We start from the raw sequence: 18,544 nt of genomic DNA, 5'->3' as shown, positions 1-18,544 counted from the left end.
AACGAAAACGGTATAAAAACCTACCCCCCCAGTGGTGTGTGCAGCGGGGAAGCAAAACTGAGCGCCCGCGGAATCAGAACGGCAGAGGAGTGAACTCGGGAGGAGAGAAGATGGCTGCCGCATGAGGAGAAGTGAGGCAGCCGGGCAGAGGGGGGAGGGGAAGCGCGCGTGCAGAGCAGCGTGACCCTACCTTCACACGCCTGTGAACCGCCGCCAAACGAAGCGGAGGTTTACCGGCGTGTAGCAGGTAGCCAGACACGGGGGCAGGGGATACCCCGCGGCCAGCCGCAGATCGCGGCAGGGAGGGGAGAGGGAGGTAGTCGGCACTGCCGCACGCGGCAGCCAGCAGTCCCCCAGGAGAGCACACCACAGGGGGAGACAGTAAAATTTAAGCAAACACGATATAAAAGAACAAATCTATCAAACATATAGACTCCTAATAAACCAGAGGGTTAAATAAGGAGCAGTAAAACAGACAAAATATAACAATTCAAATAAAATCTTTGCAATATATGACAGAGCAGAAAAAAAGGGTACTTAACTGGTCTGAGAGCAGCAAAGAAAGAGGGGGATTGTGGGTGCTTCAAGCATGTTATAGTCACTTCCTGTGTTATGTGATTGGTTGCTTGAGCACAGTATTTTTTCGTTTATTTCAGTTATTTATATATCTCTATTTCTTTGCTGCTGAGAGTAATAAAGAAAGAGATATGCATAATAGGAGCCTCCGTGTCTTTAATAAAATTGTAAAATGGAACTAAGGATCCACTTCTAGATAGGAACTGTACATGTGTTAATAAAAGGGTAACACCCTCCACAACTGGATTGAAACGGAACTATAGTCAGATATCTTTTATAGCTCAATAAAAAATGTCAGAAAACTGCTCAATAAAATAACTAATATAACTTCTCTAATTACTTGTAAAAGCAAAGGGCTACACTGAGAGACCCCGAACCCCAAAGCTACTACACTCTACAGGCCAAAAGAGCAAAAAAGAGGAAATCTAAATTTAGTAAATATAATCTCAATTAATACATGCATTCAATTTGAATGCATGGATACATTGGGGGTATATCTTAAAATAAAAGCTTGCAAAATCTGCAGTCCTCCCCTTTTTCCTCCAAAGGGACTTTCAGTCATTGAGAAGGTATACTCACGAAACGCGTAGAAGCGAACGATCACCAATCTGCTTACAAGCTTGTCCCCTGTGGCATACTGTATATTAGTTGCCGGTACGGAAAGGCTCGCTGACGGAACTTCTATACCAGCTTCACAGCATTTCCAGATACAATATGGATTGCAGCACTTACGGAGCCTACACCTCAGTATTCCACCCCATGTGACCCTGCTTCTATCAACTAGCATCAGCACGGAACTGCAGTTTTTATTTTGCAGCACACAGGGTCTTTGCGTTCAGATCACATTATCTTGTGAGTATACTACATGGGGACAGATGTATTTAGCCAGAGGGGATAGTCTTGTATCATATACACAGTTTTTATTTAGGATTTTGTATTTTTCTCTGCATTTAACAAATATCGCACCCTGAGTTTTATATATTATATTTATATTTTGTCTCTTTTGTGCTTTTTAGGCACATCCACTAAACAGTGACACGAGAATCCACCAAGGACATTTCTTCTCTAAAGCAAAAACAGACCTTTTTTGGCATTACATGTGTTTAAGAGGATTCTTCATACAGTTTTATTTGTGTAGTTGGGTCCATATATCCTTTTTAGTTATTTCTACTTTATATATAGATTTAATGCTATAAACTGTATTAAAAGTTTTTGTCAGAATTGCAAACTAACTATTCATAGCATCTATTGCATTATAAAGAGCGGGGTCTTAGAGAGTTTATATTGGTATTTCTTTGCTGTTTTTTTTAAGTATTATTATACCAGTTTAGGCTCAATCTGCTGGTAAGTGGTGTGTTGGCCATTTGTTAATAAAAAAATGATCCATGATCTCTAAAGGTATAAATTAGGCAGTAGACACTTTGTAGCTTGTTTTTATTTTATTTGAAAGAAACATTAAAAATTCATATACCGGTATATATAAATATTCATATAAAATTATCTTTGCTTTGCACATAGACCCACTATAATTACATTCTTTATCCTTAAATCTCAAACTTTCTCTGCGGGATTTCTTCTGAAACAGGATGAATAATGTGTAGAAATTCCAGAAAATTCAGGTAAAACCCCCTATTGAAAGGATTGTGAAACTTTCCTTTGTCATCCATGAGGTATGTGTACTTTTTTGAATTCATCCTTTCGTTAGTAGTGATATTTACAGCCGCCATATATAGCTAGTTGGAAAAACAAACAAAATTTTTACGATTAGCTGCAACCTAAGCGTTTCCATATAATTTATTTGATTACACCGAATTCCTTTGAAAAAGGTACAAATTGTTTTCAAATTAGAGGTCAAATAGAGAACAGGGATATGCGTGTGTGTTGTAGGGAACTGAAGGAAGAGTATATAAATACCACCCAATATCTAGGTTTAAAGGGATCTGTGTTTACTTCCTGGAAACTGTAGGCAAACCTGTGATGAAGATTCTTCCTGATTAAACGCATTACTGCCAGACCCTGAAGAACTTGCATCTAGATTTTATATTTAACCCGTCACCCAGTGGATACTCGGTGGGGATATAGGAATGAATTTGTGGCTCCCTCCATGTTATCTAGGGAACATAGGACCATAACTGTCAAAAGAGGTTACAGATAATCAAAGCTGCCACCAGAAATTTTGGGCCCTTGAAGCAGTCCAAGGTCTGGGCCCCAGGGGCCCACCCCTTAGTCCACCCACTTGACCTACCCCCAAATCCACCCACAAGGCCCATCCTGAGTCCACCCACAAGGATGTGGTGTGTGTGTGTGTACTGAATTTAGAGTGTGTATAGTGGCTGTAAAATGTGTGCAGTAGATGGAATATTTTTTCATCTGTTTTTTGTTTTGGAATTGGGTCCTTTTTTAAATTTTTTATTGTTTGACATGACCTTATGAATGTTCATTTGGCTTTTTATGGGACATAAGGATACCAAAAATGAGCTATCTACTAAACAGCTCCCTAATTTGGTACCCTGAAATATGACAATCATTCAAGAGTACCAATTTAGGGAGCTATGTACAAAACGGCTGCAAGATTTGGAAAATAATTGCAGAATATTGTCCAAAAACATATAAACAAAATGTATTCGGACAACAGTTTTGCCTGCGCTACATAAGTCTACTTAATTCATAGTTAGGCCTGTTCTTCATAAACAAGTGGAGTTCTATATTTGTATGGAATGCTGACATTTTCAGGCCATTTTCTTAGCATATATCTAATTGCTCTGTGTTTTATTTTCTAAATATTATTTTCCATATCTATGTCTAATGGCTTTTGCAAATATCTCAATTGCTATTTTGGGGTACTTCCCTTGAAATTTGTAATACAGAAGTAGATTTGGGCCTTAATGGGTTGTTCTTTTAGTATTGTTGATAGATTTTCTCCCACGGGGAGGATACTTACACATATTAGAGTCATCATGCCTGAAATAACACCAATAATGGCAAGAAATAGAAATCCCATTCCAATTAATATGCTTGCTCCTTCAACGTAGAACCAGTCCCAGCACAGGTAGACTCCAATCAAACAGCAAACACACATAGTAGCCAGAAATCCAACAAAGAATACTCTGAAAAATGAACAAGAAACATGTTAACATAAGACATTAACCTCACACACTAGAAAACAATCTATCTTCTTGACTCATGTATGCGTCTAGCTTCCAAATATCTTTCAGTGTTCCGCGATTTATATCCACGTACACCTCCAAGATTTCCCTGTTTTCCTATATGGATTGAAGTTAAATCATGCCTAGTTTTAACTTTCCTTTCAGTACTTTGTGCTTTCCACACGTCTATAAAACCCAAGCAACCAACTGAAACATATGCCTTATGTGCATTGTATAAAAACACAACTGTGGCTTATTTACTTAACTGATTTAGGTTCAAGATAACGGATGGAAATTCAGCTGAAACATAAATAATTTCCTGTTCAGCTATTTTTGCCTTATTTATAAATCTCTCTGACATAGCTATGATAGGTTAAAAACCTTTTTAATCCCATTAAACCCCTTAAAGGACCACTATAGGCACCCAGACCACTTCAGCTTAATGAAGTGGTCTGGGTGCCAGGTCCAGTTAGGGTTAACCCTTTTTTCTATAAACATAGCAGTTTCAGAGAAACTGCTATGTTTATAAATGGGTTAATCCAGCCTCTAGTGGCTGTCTCATTGACAGCCGCTAGAGGGCTGGCGTGATTTTTTTTCTGTGAAAATCACAGTGAGAAGACGCCAGCGTCCATAGGAAAGCATTGTAAATGCTTTCCTATGAGACTGACTGAATGTGCGCATGGCTCTTGCCGCGCATGCGCATTCAGCCGAACAAGAGGAGAGGAGGCAGAGAGGAGGAGGAGAGCTCCCCGCCCGGCGCTGGAAAAAGAGGTAAGTTTAACCCCTTCCTCTCCATCCAGCCCGGCGGGAGGGGGGCCCTGAGGGTGGGGGCACACTCAGGGCACTATAGTGCCAGGAAAACAAGTATGTTTTCCTGGCACTATAGTGGTCCTTTAAGATAGAGGTTATTGTCCAAATTTGGAGCCAAATCAAAACTTTTTGCGCTATATGTTTGTTCCACCATAATTTAAGGGTTTTTCCCATATATATATATATATATATTATATTGATTTTGAAAGGACAGAAAGGGCTTTCAGTTAAAATCCGGTATGTATACAAAACACAACATTAATAGGGTTGTTCACTTAAGTGAGAATTTATCATAGAAAGCCAGAGTAGATGAACTGAAAGCATAGCTGCCTTTTATTTTACAGTTCTTAAGTTTGAATTCGCTTTGAATTTACAGGAATTATTTAATTATTCTTCAATAACCCCCTGTACGTGTGAATAGAAAGTAAAAAATAAGATTTTTATTTTTCATTTCTTGATTTAACTTACCCTACAGCTAACCCTAACTCTAATCCTACTCCTAAATCTAACCCTGACAAAATCCCCCGCTAATATCACTACTGATATCAGCAGATGGGTTTCCTATTTAAAACACTAGTTAGTGGTACATGGCTGCCATCTCCTGACTTTGTTCAGTATTACAGGAACACTTTCCTATATTACTGAATGATACCTGCTTTCCCAGCTGACTACACTGTGATTGGTTCTGGGCAGCTGGCAAAGTTCAACACTGATCAGTCTGCTTAGGGGCATGCAAGGAGAATCTATGTGGGTCTGTTCAGAACCTAGGGGTCTCACTTCAACAATGTGCAACACCAAAACATGCTATTGTTCAGCCTCTGTGTTCTGAATGAATTTAAAGAGCCGCATGCAGTGCTGCATGCAGCTCATCTGTCTGTCTTTGCACCCTAGAAATTGAACTAGCTGACAGAACAGAATGGAGCCCCAGGTATTGAATGATAGCTGGGTCTCCCTGGTGCAAGCAAGGATTTAACCCTGCCCACACCAAAACTGCAGGACATTCCATGCATTCCAAGTGGTATTACACACCACTCTGTGGAGGACGGCGTGGAACGCCCTAACGTTGTGAAGGGGTTAAAACACAACAACAATATTCACACTTAACTTGCTTAACGTCACCTATACTGGTACAGCAGGGGTGCCCCTAATACTGGATGTCGTTTAGTTATATTTTACTGCTTTTCTTTATTTTTGCATATTCTCATTATAGATCTGTTGGATATGGGCTTAATACAAAAAGTTAGCAGTCTAATTTTCACCAGCATTTAGCAATTGTTTTATTAGATCTGCTATATAAATGCACGAAAAAGCAACCTGTATCATGTCTTTAGGGTGTCTTTAAAATGTTTTTGTTCTTAGAAGTTTTCAACATTAGTCTACTAACTATTCTTTAGAGTTCTGTGCTACATGAAGTTCATGGGAAATTAATGAGGTGCTGGTCTGTGCTATCTATCTTTTTATGTTTTTGCACATGGTTTTTTGTTTAAAATTTTCGTTAGTAACTTTTTACTGATGCATGTTTCAGTTGGCAGCAGTTGACTACATTGGGTTTGGTAAATATTAAAATCTCTAATTTTACAGATTATTTTGAGTTTGAGTGACACTTATGTCAAAGGGACTGACTCTTGACTTGGTTGATATAATAATGATTTGGCTCTATGAGACTTAACTTGATGGCGGAGTCAGCTCATTGGGACTGTATTTAGTAGCAGGGGGTGGAATGCATAATGATCAGGAGATTTGGGACCTATGGCCCCTTAATTGGATAGAGGCACAAGTAGGCACCCATACATCTACCAGTTCCGTTTCTTTAATTCCTCAACTACAGCATATTTGGAATATTTTATTAATCCCTGTACTGTAGATGTAAGATGGTGGAAGGAAGGGAACAATCCATGCAGTCACTGCCAGGGCCGGACTGGCCCACCGGGATACCGGGAAATTTCCCGGTGGGCCGCGGCACCTGGGGGGCTGGAGGGAGAGAGGGAGTCCTGCTCCCTATATTTTAATAATATTGTGGCCGCCGGCTGCATTGTCGGTGCCGCCGGGTGGCCGGTCCGGCGGCACACTCTGAGGGTGTATACTTACCTTGTGGCCGGCGGCCCCATCTCCTGTGCTGACAGCTGTACCTGCTGTCAGTATCAGTGAGTGAGCCGGGCGGCCGCCTAAGCGATCCGGCGGCACACTCACTGATACTGACAGCAGCATAGCTGTCAGCACAGGAGGACTGAGGGAGGGGGCGGAGCTAACGACCATGCTCCCTCGCGGTTCCCATAATTCCTAGCATCTACACATCATAGAGTAATCACTACTCTATGATGTGTAGATGCTAGGAATTATGGGAACCGCGAGGGAGCATGGTCGTTAGCTCCGCCCCCTCCCTCAGTCCTCCTGTGACAAGTTAAGCAGGTACACAGAAGGGGAAGGGTGGGCAAATAGAGGGGAAGGGTGGGCAAATAGAGGGGAAGGGGGGCAAATAGAGGGGAAGGGGGGGCCAGGAGAAGGGGGGGCAAATAGAGGGGAAGGGGGGCAAATAGAGGGGAAGGGGGGCAAATAGAGGAGAAGAGGGGAGGCAAATAGAGGGGAAGGGGGGTAAATAGAGGGGAAGGGGAGAGGCAAATAGAGGGGAAGGGGGGACAAATAGAGGGGAAGGGGGGCAAATAGAGGAGAAGGGGGGCAAATAGAGGGGAAGGGGGGTAAATAGAGGTGAAGGGGGGTAAATAGAGGGGAAGGGGGGACAAATAGAGGGGAAGGGAGGCAAATAGAGGGGAAGGGAGGCAAATAGAGGGGAAGGGAGGCAAATAGAGGGGAAGGGTGGGCAAATAGAGGGGAAGGGGGGGCAAATAGAGGAGAAGGGGGAGACAAATAGAGGGGAAGGGGGGCAAATAGAGGAGAAGGGGGAGACAAATAGAGGGGAAGGGGGGCAAATAGAGGAGAAGGGGGGAGGCAAATAGAGGGGAAGGGGGGTAAATAGAGGGGAAGGGGGGTAAATAGAGGGGAAGGGGGAGACAAATAGAGGGGAAGGGGAGAGGCAAATAGAGGGGATGGGGGAGACAAATAGAGGGGATGGGGGGCAAATAGAGGGGAAGGGGGTAAATAGAGGAGAAGGGGAGACAAATAAGGGGGGGAGGCAAATAGAGGGGAAGGGGGGTAAATAGAGGAGAAGGGGGAGACAAATAGAGGGGAAGGGGAGAGGCAAATAGAGGGGAAGGGGAGAGGCAAATAGAGGGGAAGGGGGGGACAAATAGAGGGGAAGGGGGGGACAAATAGAGGGGAAGGGGAGAGGCAAATAGAGGAGATGGGGTTGGCAAATAGAGGGGAAGGGGGGAGACAAATAGAGGAATAATAGAAACACAGGGAGAGGGGGGGGGACACAGAGACTGAGGGGTAATAGAAAGACACCAGGTTGGGGGGGGGGGAAAAAGAGACAGAGGGGTAATAGAGAGACATAGGGCAAGGGGGGACAAAGAGACAGAGGGGTAATAGAGAAACAGGGGATGGGGGGGGACAAAGAGAGGGGTAATAGAGAGACACCGGAGAAGGAGGACACAGAGACAGATGGGGTAATAGAGAGACACAGGGGATGGGGGTACAAAGAGACAGAGGGGTAAGAGAGAGACACAGGGAGGAGATGGGGAAGAGAGACACACAGAAGGTTTGTTGGGGTGACAAAGAGACATACAGTAGGGAAGGGGGACAAAGTGACACAAGATTTGTGGGAGGCAACGCTGGACTGGGGAAAAAGAGATAGAGAGTGGCTGGGAGAAGAGAAAGAGGCACACAGAGTCTGGAGTTAGAAAGAGACACACAGATGAGATTTGGAAGGGGAGAAAGAGACAAAGTGTCTGGGGCTAAGAACAACACAAAAGGAGCTGGGGGAAAGAGAAATACAGAGGCTGGAGAAGGGTAAAAAGAAACACACATGGACTGGGATGAAGTAAAAGATGTACAAGGGTCGCTGTAAGAGAAAAAAAAAGGAGACAATTGGAGACAAGATACACTAAACGAGGTAAAGGTAATAGACGTAAATTGATGTGATCCTGACAGTAATACACACATATATATGCATGTATATTGATGTGTGTATTAGTAACATATAACTATGCCTATAATATTTACACATATTGTAATATACATTTATATATGCATAATACACACATAAATGTCATTAATATATATATATATATATATATATATATATATATATACACACACACACGTGTGTGTGTGTGTGTGTGTAATGAGCACGTGTGTGTGTGTGTGTAATGAGCACGTATTGGCCCTGTCTTGTTGCTAGTTGCATACTCATGCACAATAACATATTCAAAGTGAAGAGCGCACCCATAGAACTTCAAAAATAACCAGATCACTTCATTTTTTTAGTTGTGCAACTGCAGACATTCAGCATTTCAGTACCATTACTAAAATGTCCTTAATAGGCCAAAGTAGTTGTACTGAAACATTGATTACATGCAAATGTACGTCTACTTAAAAAAAAGGCGCTCTTTTGTTTATTTTGACGCCCTATATGCGTTCCTTCGTTGGAGTTAGAGTTTTCAATTTCAATTTATTTTTTCACCCTCTATATCAGCACACTATGCTGTCGCGACGCATTATTGGGCTGGTATAGAATTTTTTTCCAGGGCTGATTTTAGTTCCCAGTCCGGCCCTGGTCACTGCTCATTAAAATAAAGCCCACATTCAGCAACAGACAGGTCAATGGAATGAGGTGAAGCACCTGTTGTGTTCCTCCCTGGTTAGAAGTCGGTCTAGCAGAAATCCACCTATTTTTTCTGTATGTTGTGGGGGAGATAGTCAAAGTTTGTGGTAGTGGGATCTGGAGACCCCTACTCATTTTAGTTTATTTTAAAAAAAAATGTTTCTTAACATGTTTATTTTACCTGTTTAAGTCTATTTTTCCCTTAACATTTCTGCTACAAATTCCCATATTCACTATACAGTATTGTGTTTTACTCTGAGCCTGGGAGTAAGTGAAGCTAAATTCTTGTATCTCATTCTCTACCTGTTACGTTGTCCAACATCATTATAGATATAAGGACAATAATGGTCAAAATTGGAGACACAGCGGTTGGTGACACGACAGTGCTTGGAACGAAGTGGCTTGACCAGGTGACAGGTATGACACAACCTACTCAGAGGATTTTTGCCATTCCTCCAATCATTAAAATTGACTGCCTGAAATAAATAAAACAAGATTAGATGAAAGGTATGGCTGTTAACAGAAAGAGCTGAACCCTAGTGTGCAGAAAAGGGGATGGAGTGACATAACAGCAATTTACAAATGTCTCAGGTGATTTAAGGAAGCACAAGAGCATTGCTTGTTTATGTAGGAATAGAGGCACTAAAAGAGGACCTAGCGAGATTTTGGGAACACCAGGAAATACTTTCTTACATAGAAAGTTGTAAATTAAAGGGAAACTCCAGTGCCAGAAAAACGATCCGTTTTTCTGGCACTGGAGGGTCCCTCTCCCTCCCACCCACCAATCCCCGGTTACTGAAGGGGTGAAAACCCCTTCAGTCACTTACCTGGGACAGCGGCGATGTCCCTCGCCGCTGTCTCCGCCTCCGCGACGCTCCTCCTAATGATTACGTCGGCCGGTGGGCGAGACTAATCTCGCTCACCGGCCGAGGAGACCTAATGCGCATGCGCGGAAATGCCGCGCATGCGCATTACGTCTCCCCATAGGAAAGCATTGAAAAATCATTTCAATGCTTTCCTATGGGGTTTTGAGCGACGCTGGAGGTCCTCACACAGCGTGAGGACGTCCAGCGACGCTCTAGCACAGGAAACCTGTGCTAGAACCCAGGAAGTGACCTCTAGTGGCTGTCTAATAGACAGCCACTAGAGGTGGAGTTAACCCTGCAATGTAAATATTGCAGTTTATGAAAAACTGCAATAATTACACTTGCAGGGTTAAGGGTAGTGGGAGTTGGCACCCAGACCACTCCAATGGGCAGAAGTGGTCTGGGTGCCTGGAGTGTCCCTTTAATGTCATTGTCTTCCAGTGGTGGTGGTGGTGGCGGTGGTTGAGACTATTACAGCAGACAAGTTTATAAAGGCTTAGGATAATAAACACTGCTTAGAATTTACACGGAATAGTACGATTAGATAGATCACTTTTTTTTTTGCTGTCAATATCTATGGTTTTATGAATAAAGGGACACTACTGTTACCAAAACAACTTTAGCTTAATGAAGCAGTTTTGATGTATAGATCATGCCCCTGCAGTCTCACTGCTCAATTCCCAACCATTTAGGAGTTAAATCACTTTGTTTATGAACCCTAGTCACACCTGTGTGACTTACACAGCCTTCCTAAACACTTCCTGTAAAGTCATCTAATGTTTATCCTTCCTTTATTGCAAGTTCTGTTTAATTTAGATGTTTTCTTATCCCCTGCTATGTTAATAGCTTGTGATTAAAGTTCAATTTACAGAGCAAGAGATACAATTGTTTAAGATAAATTACATCTGATTGAAAGTGAAACCATTTTTTTTGTGTGTGCAGGCTTTGTCAATCAGAGCCAGGGGAGGTGTGGCCAGGGCTACAAAAAAACAACAACCCCAAAGTGATTTAACTCCTAAATGGCAGATAATTGAGCAGTGAAGCCTGAGAAGCATGATTTATACCCTAAAACTGCTTCATTAAGCCAAAGTTGTTTAGGTAACTATAGTGTTCCATTAAACCCCTTCATCTAGCCAGAGTATACATTCATATCCCACAATCTTATATGCTCCTAATATCAGTTTGTTACCTGTATAAAAGAGCCAGAAATATTGCTGATTGATAGGGGATCAAATACTTATTTCACTCAATTTATAATGTTTTTTGACATGTGTTTTTCGGGATTTCTTATTTGTTATTCTGTCTCTCACTGTTAAAATACACCTACCATTAAAATTATAAACTGATCATTTCTTTGTCAGTGGGCAAACGTTCAAAATCAGCAGGGGATCAAATACTTTCCCCCCTCACTGTATATACTTGTATATATTAGTGTACATATTTTTGTGCATGTATTAATATGTGTGTGTCCAAAAAAGCAACATGGCTGCAATGAGGATGATATGGTATGCAAAATGTCATTGCAATATAATAACATATATTATAATTATACAATGCGTATATTTATTTATTTACACTGTTATCTTGTCTGTAACTTGATTATTTGATAAATTAATTTTTAAAAGTTTTAAATTACATTTTAAAAGATTAAGGTATATTTATTTATTTACACTGTTATCTTGTCTGTAACTTGATTATTTGATAAATTAATTTTTAAAAGTTTTTCTGTCCACCCAAAATGTTGGTTTTTGTTTCAATTTAGTAAGGTACTATTTTTGCATACTTATATGAAAAATACATTTAAATATGACTTCACAGGACATCCAAATTACTCAGAGTCTGAAGGTGTTTTTTTTTTTCTTCAAATCCCTTGGTTGTGAAGGAGTTAATCTGCATGCCACATATTGCTGTTTTAAAACTCATTACTCTACAAACATACTGAAGTTAAATCCTAATGCAAACTGTGCTAGGAGTACTATTGCGTTATCACTATTATTCTGTCTAATCTTTGTCTCCTTTGCACTTACTACGACTGTCTCAACATAACATTTTTGATTCTTGTTTGTTACGACTGTCTCAACATAACATTTTTGATTCTTGTTTGTTACTGTTCAAAGGCAACCGTGGACCAAAGATACATACTGTGGTTATAGAAATACGTTCTCTGACTCAATACCTGCTTTACAGCATGGTCATACTCTTCTGTATCTCGAGGAAGGAAGCCTGGGTCCATTAATGATGCTCTTATGAAGAAGACCCACATCAATACATTGCATAATAAGAATACCATATGGAATTCCCAGAGGGCGTAATAAGAAACTGGCACAATCTGTCCAAAGGAAACAGGATGGAAACCCTGGTTAATCAGGGAAACTGGTAATACTGGTTAATCAGCCTGGTAATAATAAATGGCATGGACTCCCTGTTACATACCTACAGAGCATTATTTAATCCAAACTAAATAGGGTAAGTAGTGTTAGCCATAGTTCATGAAATTCTATTTTAGTGTCTTGGTCAATTATATAGTAAAAACCAAAGGGAATTTGTGGCACACACAGAACATGCATCTTGCAGGAATGGCGCTGCCATAGTGACCAACGTTTTTACATAATACAGATTAAGGAACAGTGCACTCGTGAAAATACCTTGATAAATTCTTTAAGGCTTCTTAATATATCATATCTCAGCAAACAAATATGGGGATTTATTTCCATCATATGGCCATATTGTGTTAAGCCCACCACTACTTCACAGTACCCCAATATCGGTGAGTCCTATACTAATTGCAACGTGGGAGACAAATGATATAGTGCTAGTGCTAAATAAAATAATGTATTTAAATAATCTGTTGTAAGAGCATTTTAAGCATGTAAGTGATTTTAAGTACCCTTTAGAATGTATAAATGTATTTGTATGAGTGTGCTGTTCCTTAATCTATATTACGTATACATTTTGGTAACTACGGCAGCACGACTCCAGCAAAATACATGTTCCAGGTGTGTCCCCAATTCCCTTCTGTTTTTACTATGAAAGTTTGGAATCCATATCAAATTCTTTTTGAGTTTAGCACCCCACGTAGCCCTCCAGCTTCAGAGGCCGCTTTCGAGGTGACCATGGTATATATTTTAGGAGGATTTGGATAGTAATGCCACTTTAATTATAATTTGCATTAAGCAGATATATAATTTGTATTGAGAGTGTATATATAAATTCTATAAGGCGGCTTAAAATCCTATATCTCAGCAAATAAATATAGGGATTCAGTTCATTGTGAATATATAATGCAAAATTAATGTGATAAATGCAATTACAAAAATACTGTGTAAAAACTAAACAATTAATGTGATAGTGCTATATATATATATATATATATATATATATATATATAGCACTATCACATTAATTGTTTAGTATTTATAGAATTTATAAATGTATTTTTATGAGTGTTCTGTTCCTTAATCTGTATTAAGTATACATTTTGGTCAGATATATGACCGAAAACAAACATGAAGAATGAGACCTTATATTCTTCATCTTTGTTGTCCAACATGTAGAATAGTCATTAGTCCCGGTCAATTTATATAGGTTCTAAGTGATAATATATGAACTCAACATGTGTCAGTCACTGCAATAATAATCGTCTGGAAGATGTAATTTTGCTATCTATCTTACCTTAAAAAAATATGTTGGATAACCCCACAGGAATAAGTTGCCATAGAAGAATAGGATGGGCCCTTTTGATTTACCCGGACGACCAAACACCCATGCACTACAAGAAAAAGTTTTAACCATATTACAATTATGACATTGCTGTTTAAATTCATTATCTGTACAATGATTAGCCCCAAGATCAAAACAACTGACAGGCAAAGTGAATAACGTTGATTATATTTTTACAATGGCACTTGTGATGGGGTGAGATACAATAGGCAGCCGTGAACAGTCCGCTCTTGAATTTCATGTCTTGAAAGCAGGAAAATTGGGCAGGTGAAAAGATCAGACTGATTTTGACAGGTGCCAAACAGTGATGGTAAAGTGCTAAAAGTAGTGCAAGGAAAAACAACCAGTGAACTGGCGTCAGGGTGCCCAAGGCTTACTTATGCATGTGGGGAGCGAAGACTAGTCTCTCTGGTCTGATCACAGAAGAGCTAGTGTAGCTCATATTGCTGAAAAACATATTGCTGGCCAAGACAGAAAGGTGTCAAAACATACAGTGCATTGCAGTTCTGCATATGGGGCTGTGTAGCTGCAGACTGGTCGGAGTTCCCATCACAACACATATTCACTGCTGAAAGCGCCTTCAATGGGGACGTGAGCATCAGAACTGGACCATGGAGCAATGTAGGAAGTTTGCCTGGTCTAATGAATCACATTTTCTTGTAAAACAGATGGATCGCTGGTTGTGTACGTCAATAATCTCAAGAAGAGATGGTAGAAGGATGCACTATGTCAAGAAGGCAGTCCAGCGGAGGCAGTGTTATGCTCTTGACAATGTTCTAGCATTTATGTGGAGGATACTTTGACATGTACCACCTACCTAGTGATTGTTGCAGACCACGTGCACCTTTATGGCAATGGTGTTCCCTGGTGACAGTGGCCTCTTTCAGCAGGATAATGCACCTTCCCACGCTGCAAATATTTTTCAGAAATGGTTGAGAAACTTGAGAAAGATATCAAGGTGTTGCCTTATCCTCCAAATTCCCCAGATCTCAATCTAACTGAGCATTTGTGGGATGTGTTGAAACAAGAAATTGAATTCATGTAGGCTCCACCTCGCAACTTGCAGAACTTCAAGGATCTGCTGCTAATGTTGTGGTGCCTGACACCACAGGACACATTCAGAGTTCTTGTGGAGTTCATGCCTTGATGCATCAGAGATGTTTTGGCAGCACGAGGGGGGTCAACTATTAGTCAGTGGTTTTATTGTTGTGGCTGATCAGTGTGTACCAGTATACAAATGACAAAAGCCTAGTGGTTGTGTATTGTGTATAGTTTGGTATTGGATGCAAATGACAAAAAAAGCCTAGTATTTGTGTATGGTGCATGGTTTTGTGTTAATTGTTACTGTCATATGTTAGTAGGTAGGAGAGTTTGCATATGGAGAGGAGCCAGAAGAAGGTCAAAGAGTAAAGCTGAAATAGACAGATCTATTTTATCTATAGCATTGCTCTCAGCCAAATGCATTTGAAGATGGCTTTGAATACGAATTATGCTGAGTTCAGATAGATAATTGGCGATTTCTACACATAGATGAGCTAAATTGCAGCAAAGTCAAAATAAGAGAGCCTACACAAGGTGCACAATAAATGCACACTCGTCCAATCATTAATGTTAAGCTACAGGACCATCTACCATTTGCTGTGGTTGCAATTCTAAGTGGTTTAATGGAATCCAGTAATAGAAACCACCTAGTTTATACATTATAATCTACTAAGGGACTTATGTAGTTATGTGTTTACAGTCTTGGTCAAATTAGTAAAAAGCCTGCATACCAAGTAAAAACTCTCATTATATCATGCTTTACAGAGTTAGGAAAAAGACACAATGATATAGGGACGTGAACAACTCATACTCAGCAATGTGATACTATTAAATCAATATGAGAACGGGTACCTGGGATTTGTCTACTTGAAAAATTTTATTTCAGTTCTACCAGGATGAAATCATTAGAGCTATCCTGATAAATGGCATTATTTCATTTTAAAAACAAAATTGATTAAATATTGGCCTCTTCTGCTCAGGTATGCTAAGATTTCATGTGTTCTAGAATAGCTCTATGTGCTTTCTCAACCATATGTAAAGATCCAAGATTTAGGGACCATATCATTTCTGTAGAATGGGGATATTGGTAAAACCAGGACTATTGAGGACAATATTATTATTATTGGCATTTATGCCAATGTCAACTTAGTCAGTAGTACTTTACATTATTGAACAGAGGATTTAAAACAAATGAGGCAAACTATACCAAATGCTAACAGGAACAAGAGATAAATGAGGAGCCTGCTAGGACCAGCCTCCCAAAGATTGCCACGATTGAGCTGCAGTCGACCAACCATGGCCTGTGATATTTATAGTATCTCCAAGTTGTTTTGTTACTTTCAGTATGACATGTGAGCACAACCAGAGCTGCATGGCCACAGAAGGACATTCAAAGCCAATACAATTAAATAACTTACCTCCAGTCAAATTTGGTTTCAAGGTTTTTGGACTGGATGATAGTGCTTTGAAGAAATGAGACAATGTCCTTAGACTTTCTCCCTTTAGCCAATTTTAAAGGGCTATTTCTGTTGTTATCCTCTCCTTCCAAGTCAACTCCTTCCTGAGAGTGCGATAAGTGATAAATATGTATTAGATTCAACTTCCACTCAGGAAAATGTCTGTATCATAACCACACACACATAAACAGCAAGGCAAATAATAAGCATCTCTAATTTCAAGTACAAACATGCTTGCTATCTATATAAATGCTTATAATTCTCTGAACATTAACAAATAGCTATAATAGATCAATGGGATTTTCATGCAAGTATTTATTTTTGTTTATTAAAAAATATTGCAGTTGAAATATACAAAGTGTTAATTTGCATATGTGTTTTATTTGACTGCGAGCATAATCTGTTCGTGGGCAAAAAAAAAAAAAAGAAAAAACAATAACCAAAATTAATGGTTTATTCTATTTCTAAACAATCAAAAAATAAAGCTCAGAATAGTGGCTGCAATAGCAATAATGTTGAAAGCAGTTAATAAAATGTGAGAAAAAGCTTGTTTTAAAAAACCATAACCATGTTTTTTTTTTAGCATAGACTATAATTGTAAGAATCATTTGGAATTGTGAATATATTTATTCAATTAGAAAATGTATTAACAACTCACTGTTCATTCAAACTCACATATCACTACAAGTGCTCAACACAAAAATACCTGCAATTCTTTACTAATGTTTATAAGTACATATCTCCTAGACCAGGCATAGGCAACCTTCGGCACTGGAGATGTTTTGGACTACACCTCCCGTGATGCTTTGCCAGCATTATGTGTGTAAGAGCATTATGGGGGATGTAGTCCACAACATCTGGAGTGCCGAAGGCTGCCTATCCCTGTCCTAGAGTAATGTCAAGTAAACTTCTAGATGTTTATTTATTTTTATTTTTTTTAAGATCTTTGTGTTTAAATGTGATTTGCCTTACTTACATGATCACATAAGATCTGGACGGTTGGCAGATTTCCACTTAATACAGCTAAATGTAAAGGTGTCTGTGGGAATAATAATAAAGAAATCTTTTGATAAACTGTGCAAAGAACATTTTTAAGATTACATTTATAATCTTTTTATTTTACAAAAGAGTTAACTATCAACACAATGTAAATGTTAAACATATAATCTTGTTGTCAGTTGCTGCTCCATGCGATCACTATGAATTCAACTTTAAAATGATAGAACATAATTAACCCCTTAAGGACACATGACATGTCTGACACGTCATGATTCCCTTTTATTCCAGAAGTTTGGTCCTTAAGGGGTTAAGAGCTCTGCTTCTTGCTTAAACATGACATACATAGTTTCCATTCTAGTAAGAAATGCTGAGCAACACAATGGATTGACTGATGTTAGGTTATCTGCCCAGGGAACAAGGCTTACTGCCAAAACACAGGATAATGATCGGAAAGTCATCACTGTGTAACTTCAACCTATCACTTTCCACCAATCTGCAAGAAATATAGATCTCTGCTAATTTATTTTGGATCAAATATCTATATTTCCATTTCAGATTTTTCACATCAATTATTAACAATGTCTCAGTTATAATGAATATGTTATAACATGCACATTGTTTTTCTTTGTAACTATTTAATGATACCCCAGGTACCATTAACCCCTTAAGGACACATGACATGTGTGACATGTCATGATTCCCTTTTATTCCAGAAGTTCGGTCCTTAAGGGGTTAAACCGCAAGTCCCAAAATGTAAATAGAAAATACAAGAACACTATTTTGTGGTTGTATAACATTTACAAGCGCCTTCTTGCAGCACATGATGTCTTGCAGGAAATATCCTGTTCCAGACAAATTGTTTATGTTAAAAGAACATTCCAAACACCATAACCACTACTGTGCACTGCAGTGGATCACAATCCAGGAATTCCCTGGTGACCCACTAATGTAACCAGTCAAACCGCTTTAGAATGGTTTCTCTTATTATCTGGGGTCCGCTGGGCACTGTTTCCTTCCTCCACTGCAGACAGGATTTAGCTCACTGGTTGAAGGGGATTAACTGACACTCTCAGCCAATGAAGTGGCCCTGCACAGCACGGTTTAGCTCTGGAAAGCTAACAGAAGTCAATGGAAGGATGATGTCAAGCTCTTTCAGCCTTTTAAGAGTTTTTTTGTTATGTCTGTTATCCAAGACAGAAGATGAGTAGC

At 39.7% G+C, this 18,544-nt stretch overlaps 1 protein-coding gene across 1 annotated transcript in view; it reads right to left on the bottom strand.

Annotated features, from left to right (window-relative positions):
- Positions 1 to 2,047: 2,047 nt before the first annotated feature.
- LOC134615533 (uncharacterized) overlaps positions 2,048 to 18,544 on the bottom strand; it is a 28,721-nt gene continuing 12,224 nt past the window's right edge. The window contains exons 4-10 of the mRNA XM_063460070.1: positions 17,313 to 17,375; positions 16,298 to 16,440; positions 13,791 to 13,887; positions 12,295 to 12,447; positions 9,556 to 9,728; positions 3,518 to 3,683; positions 2,048 to 2,309 (exon numbers count right to left, since the gene is read on the bottom strand). Coding sequence (XP_063316140.1) covers positions 2,121 to 2,309; positions 3,518 to 3,683; positions 9,556 to 9,728; positions 12,295 to 12,447; positions 13,791 to 13,887; positions 16,298 to 16,440; positions 17,313 to 17,375 — 984 coding nt within the window. The 3' untranslated portion in view covers positions 2,048 to 2,120. The remainder of the gene's footprint in view (positions 2,310 to 3,517; positions 3,684 to 9,555; positions 9,729 to 12,294; positions 12,448 to 13,790; positions 13,888 to 16,297; positions 16,441 to 17,312; positions 17,376 to 18,544) is intronic.

This window comes from Pelobates fuscus, chromosome 6 (assembly GCF_036172605.1).
Source record: "Pelobates fuscus isolate aPelFus1 chromosome 6, aPelFus1.pri, whole genome shotgun sequence".
Taxonomy (NCBI): Eukaryota; Metazoa; Chordata; class Amphibia; order Anura; family Pelobatidae; genus Pelobates; species Pelobates fuscus.
This window is presented reverse-complemented; position numbering and strand designations above follow the sequence as displayed.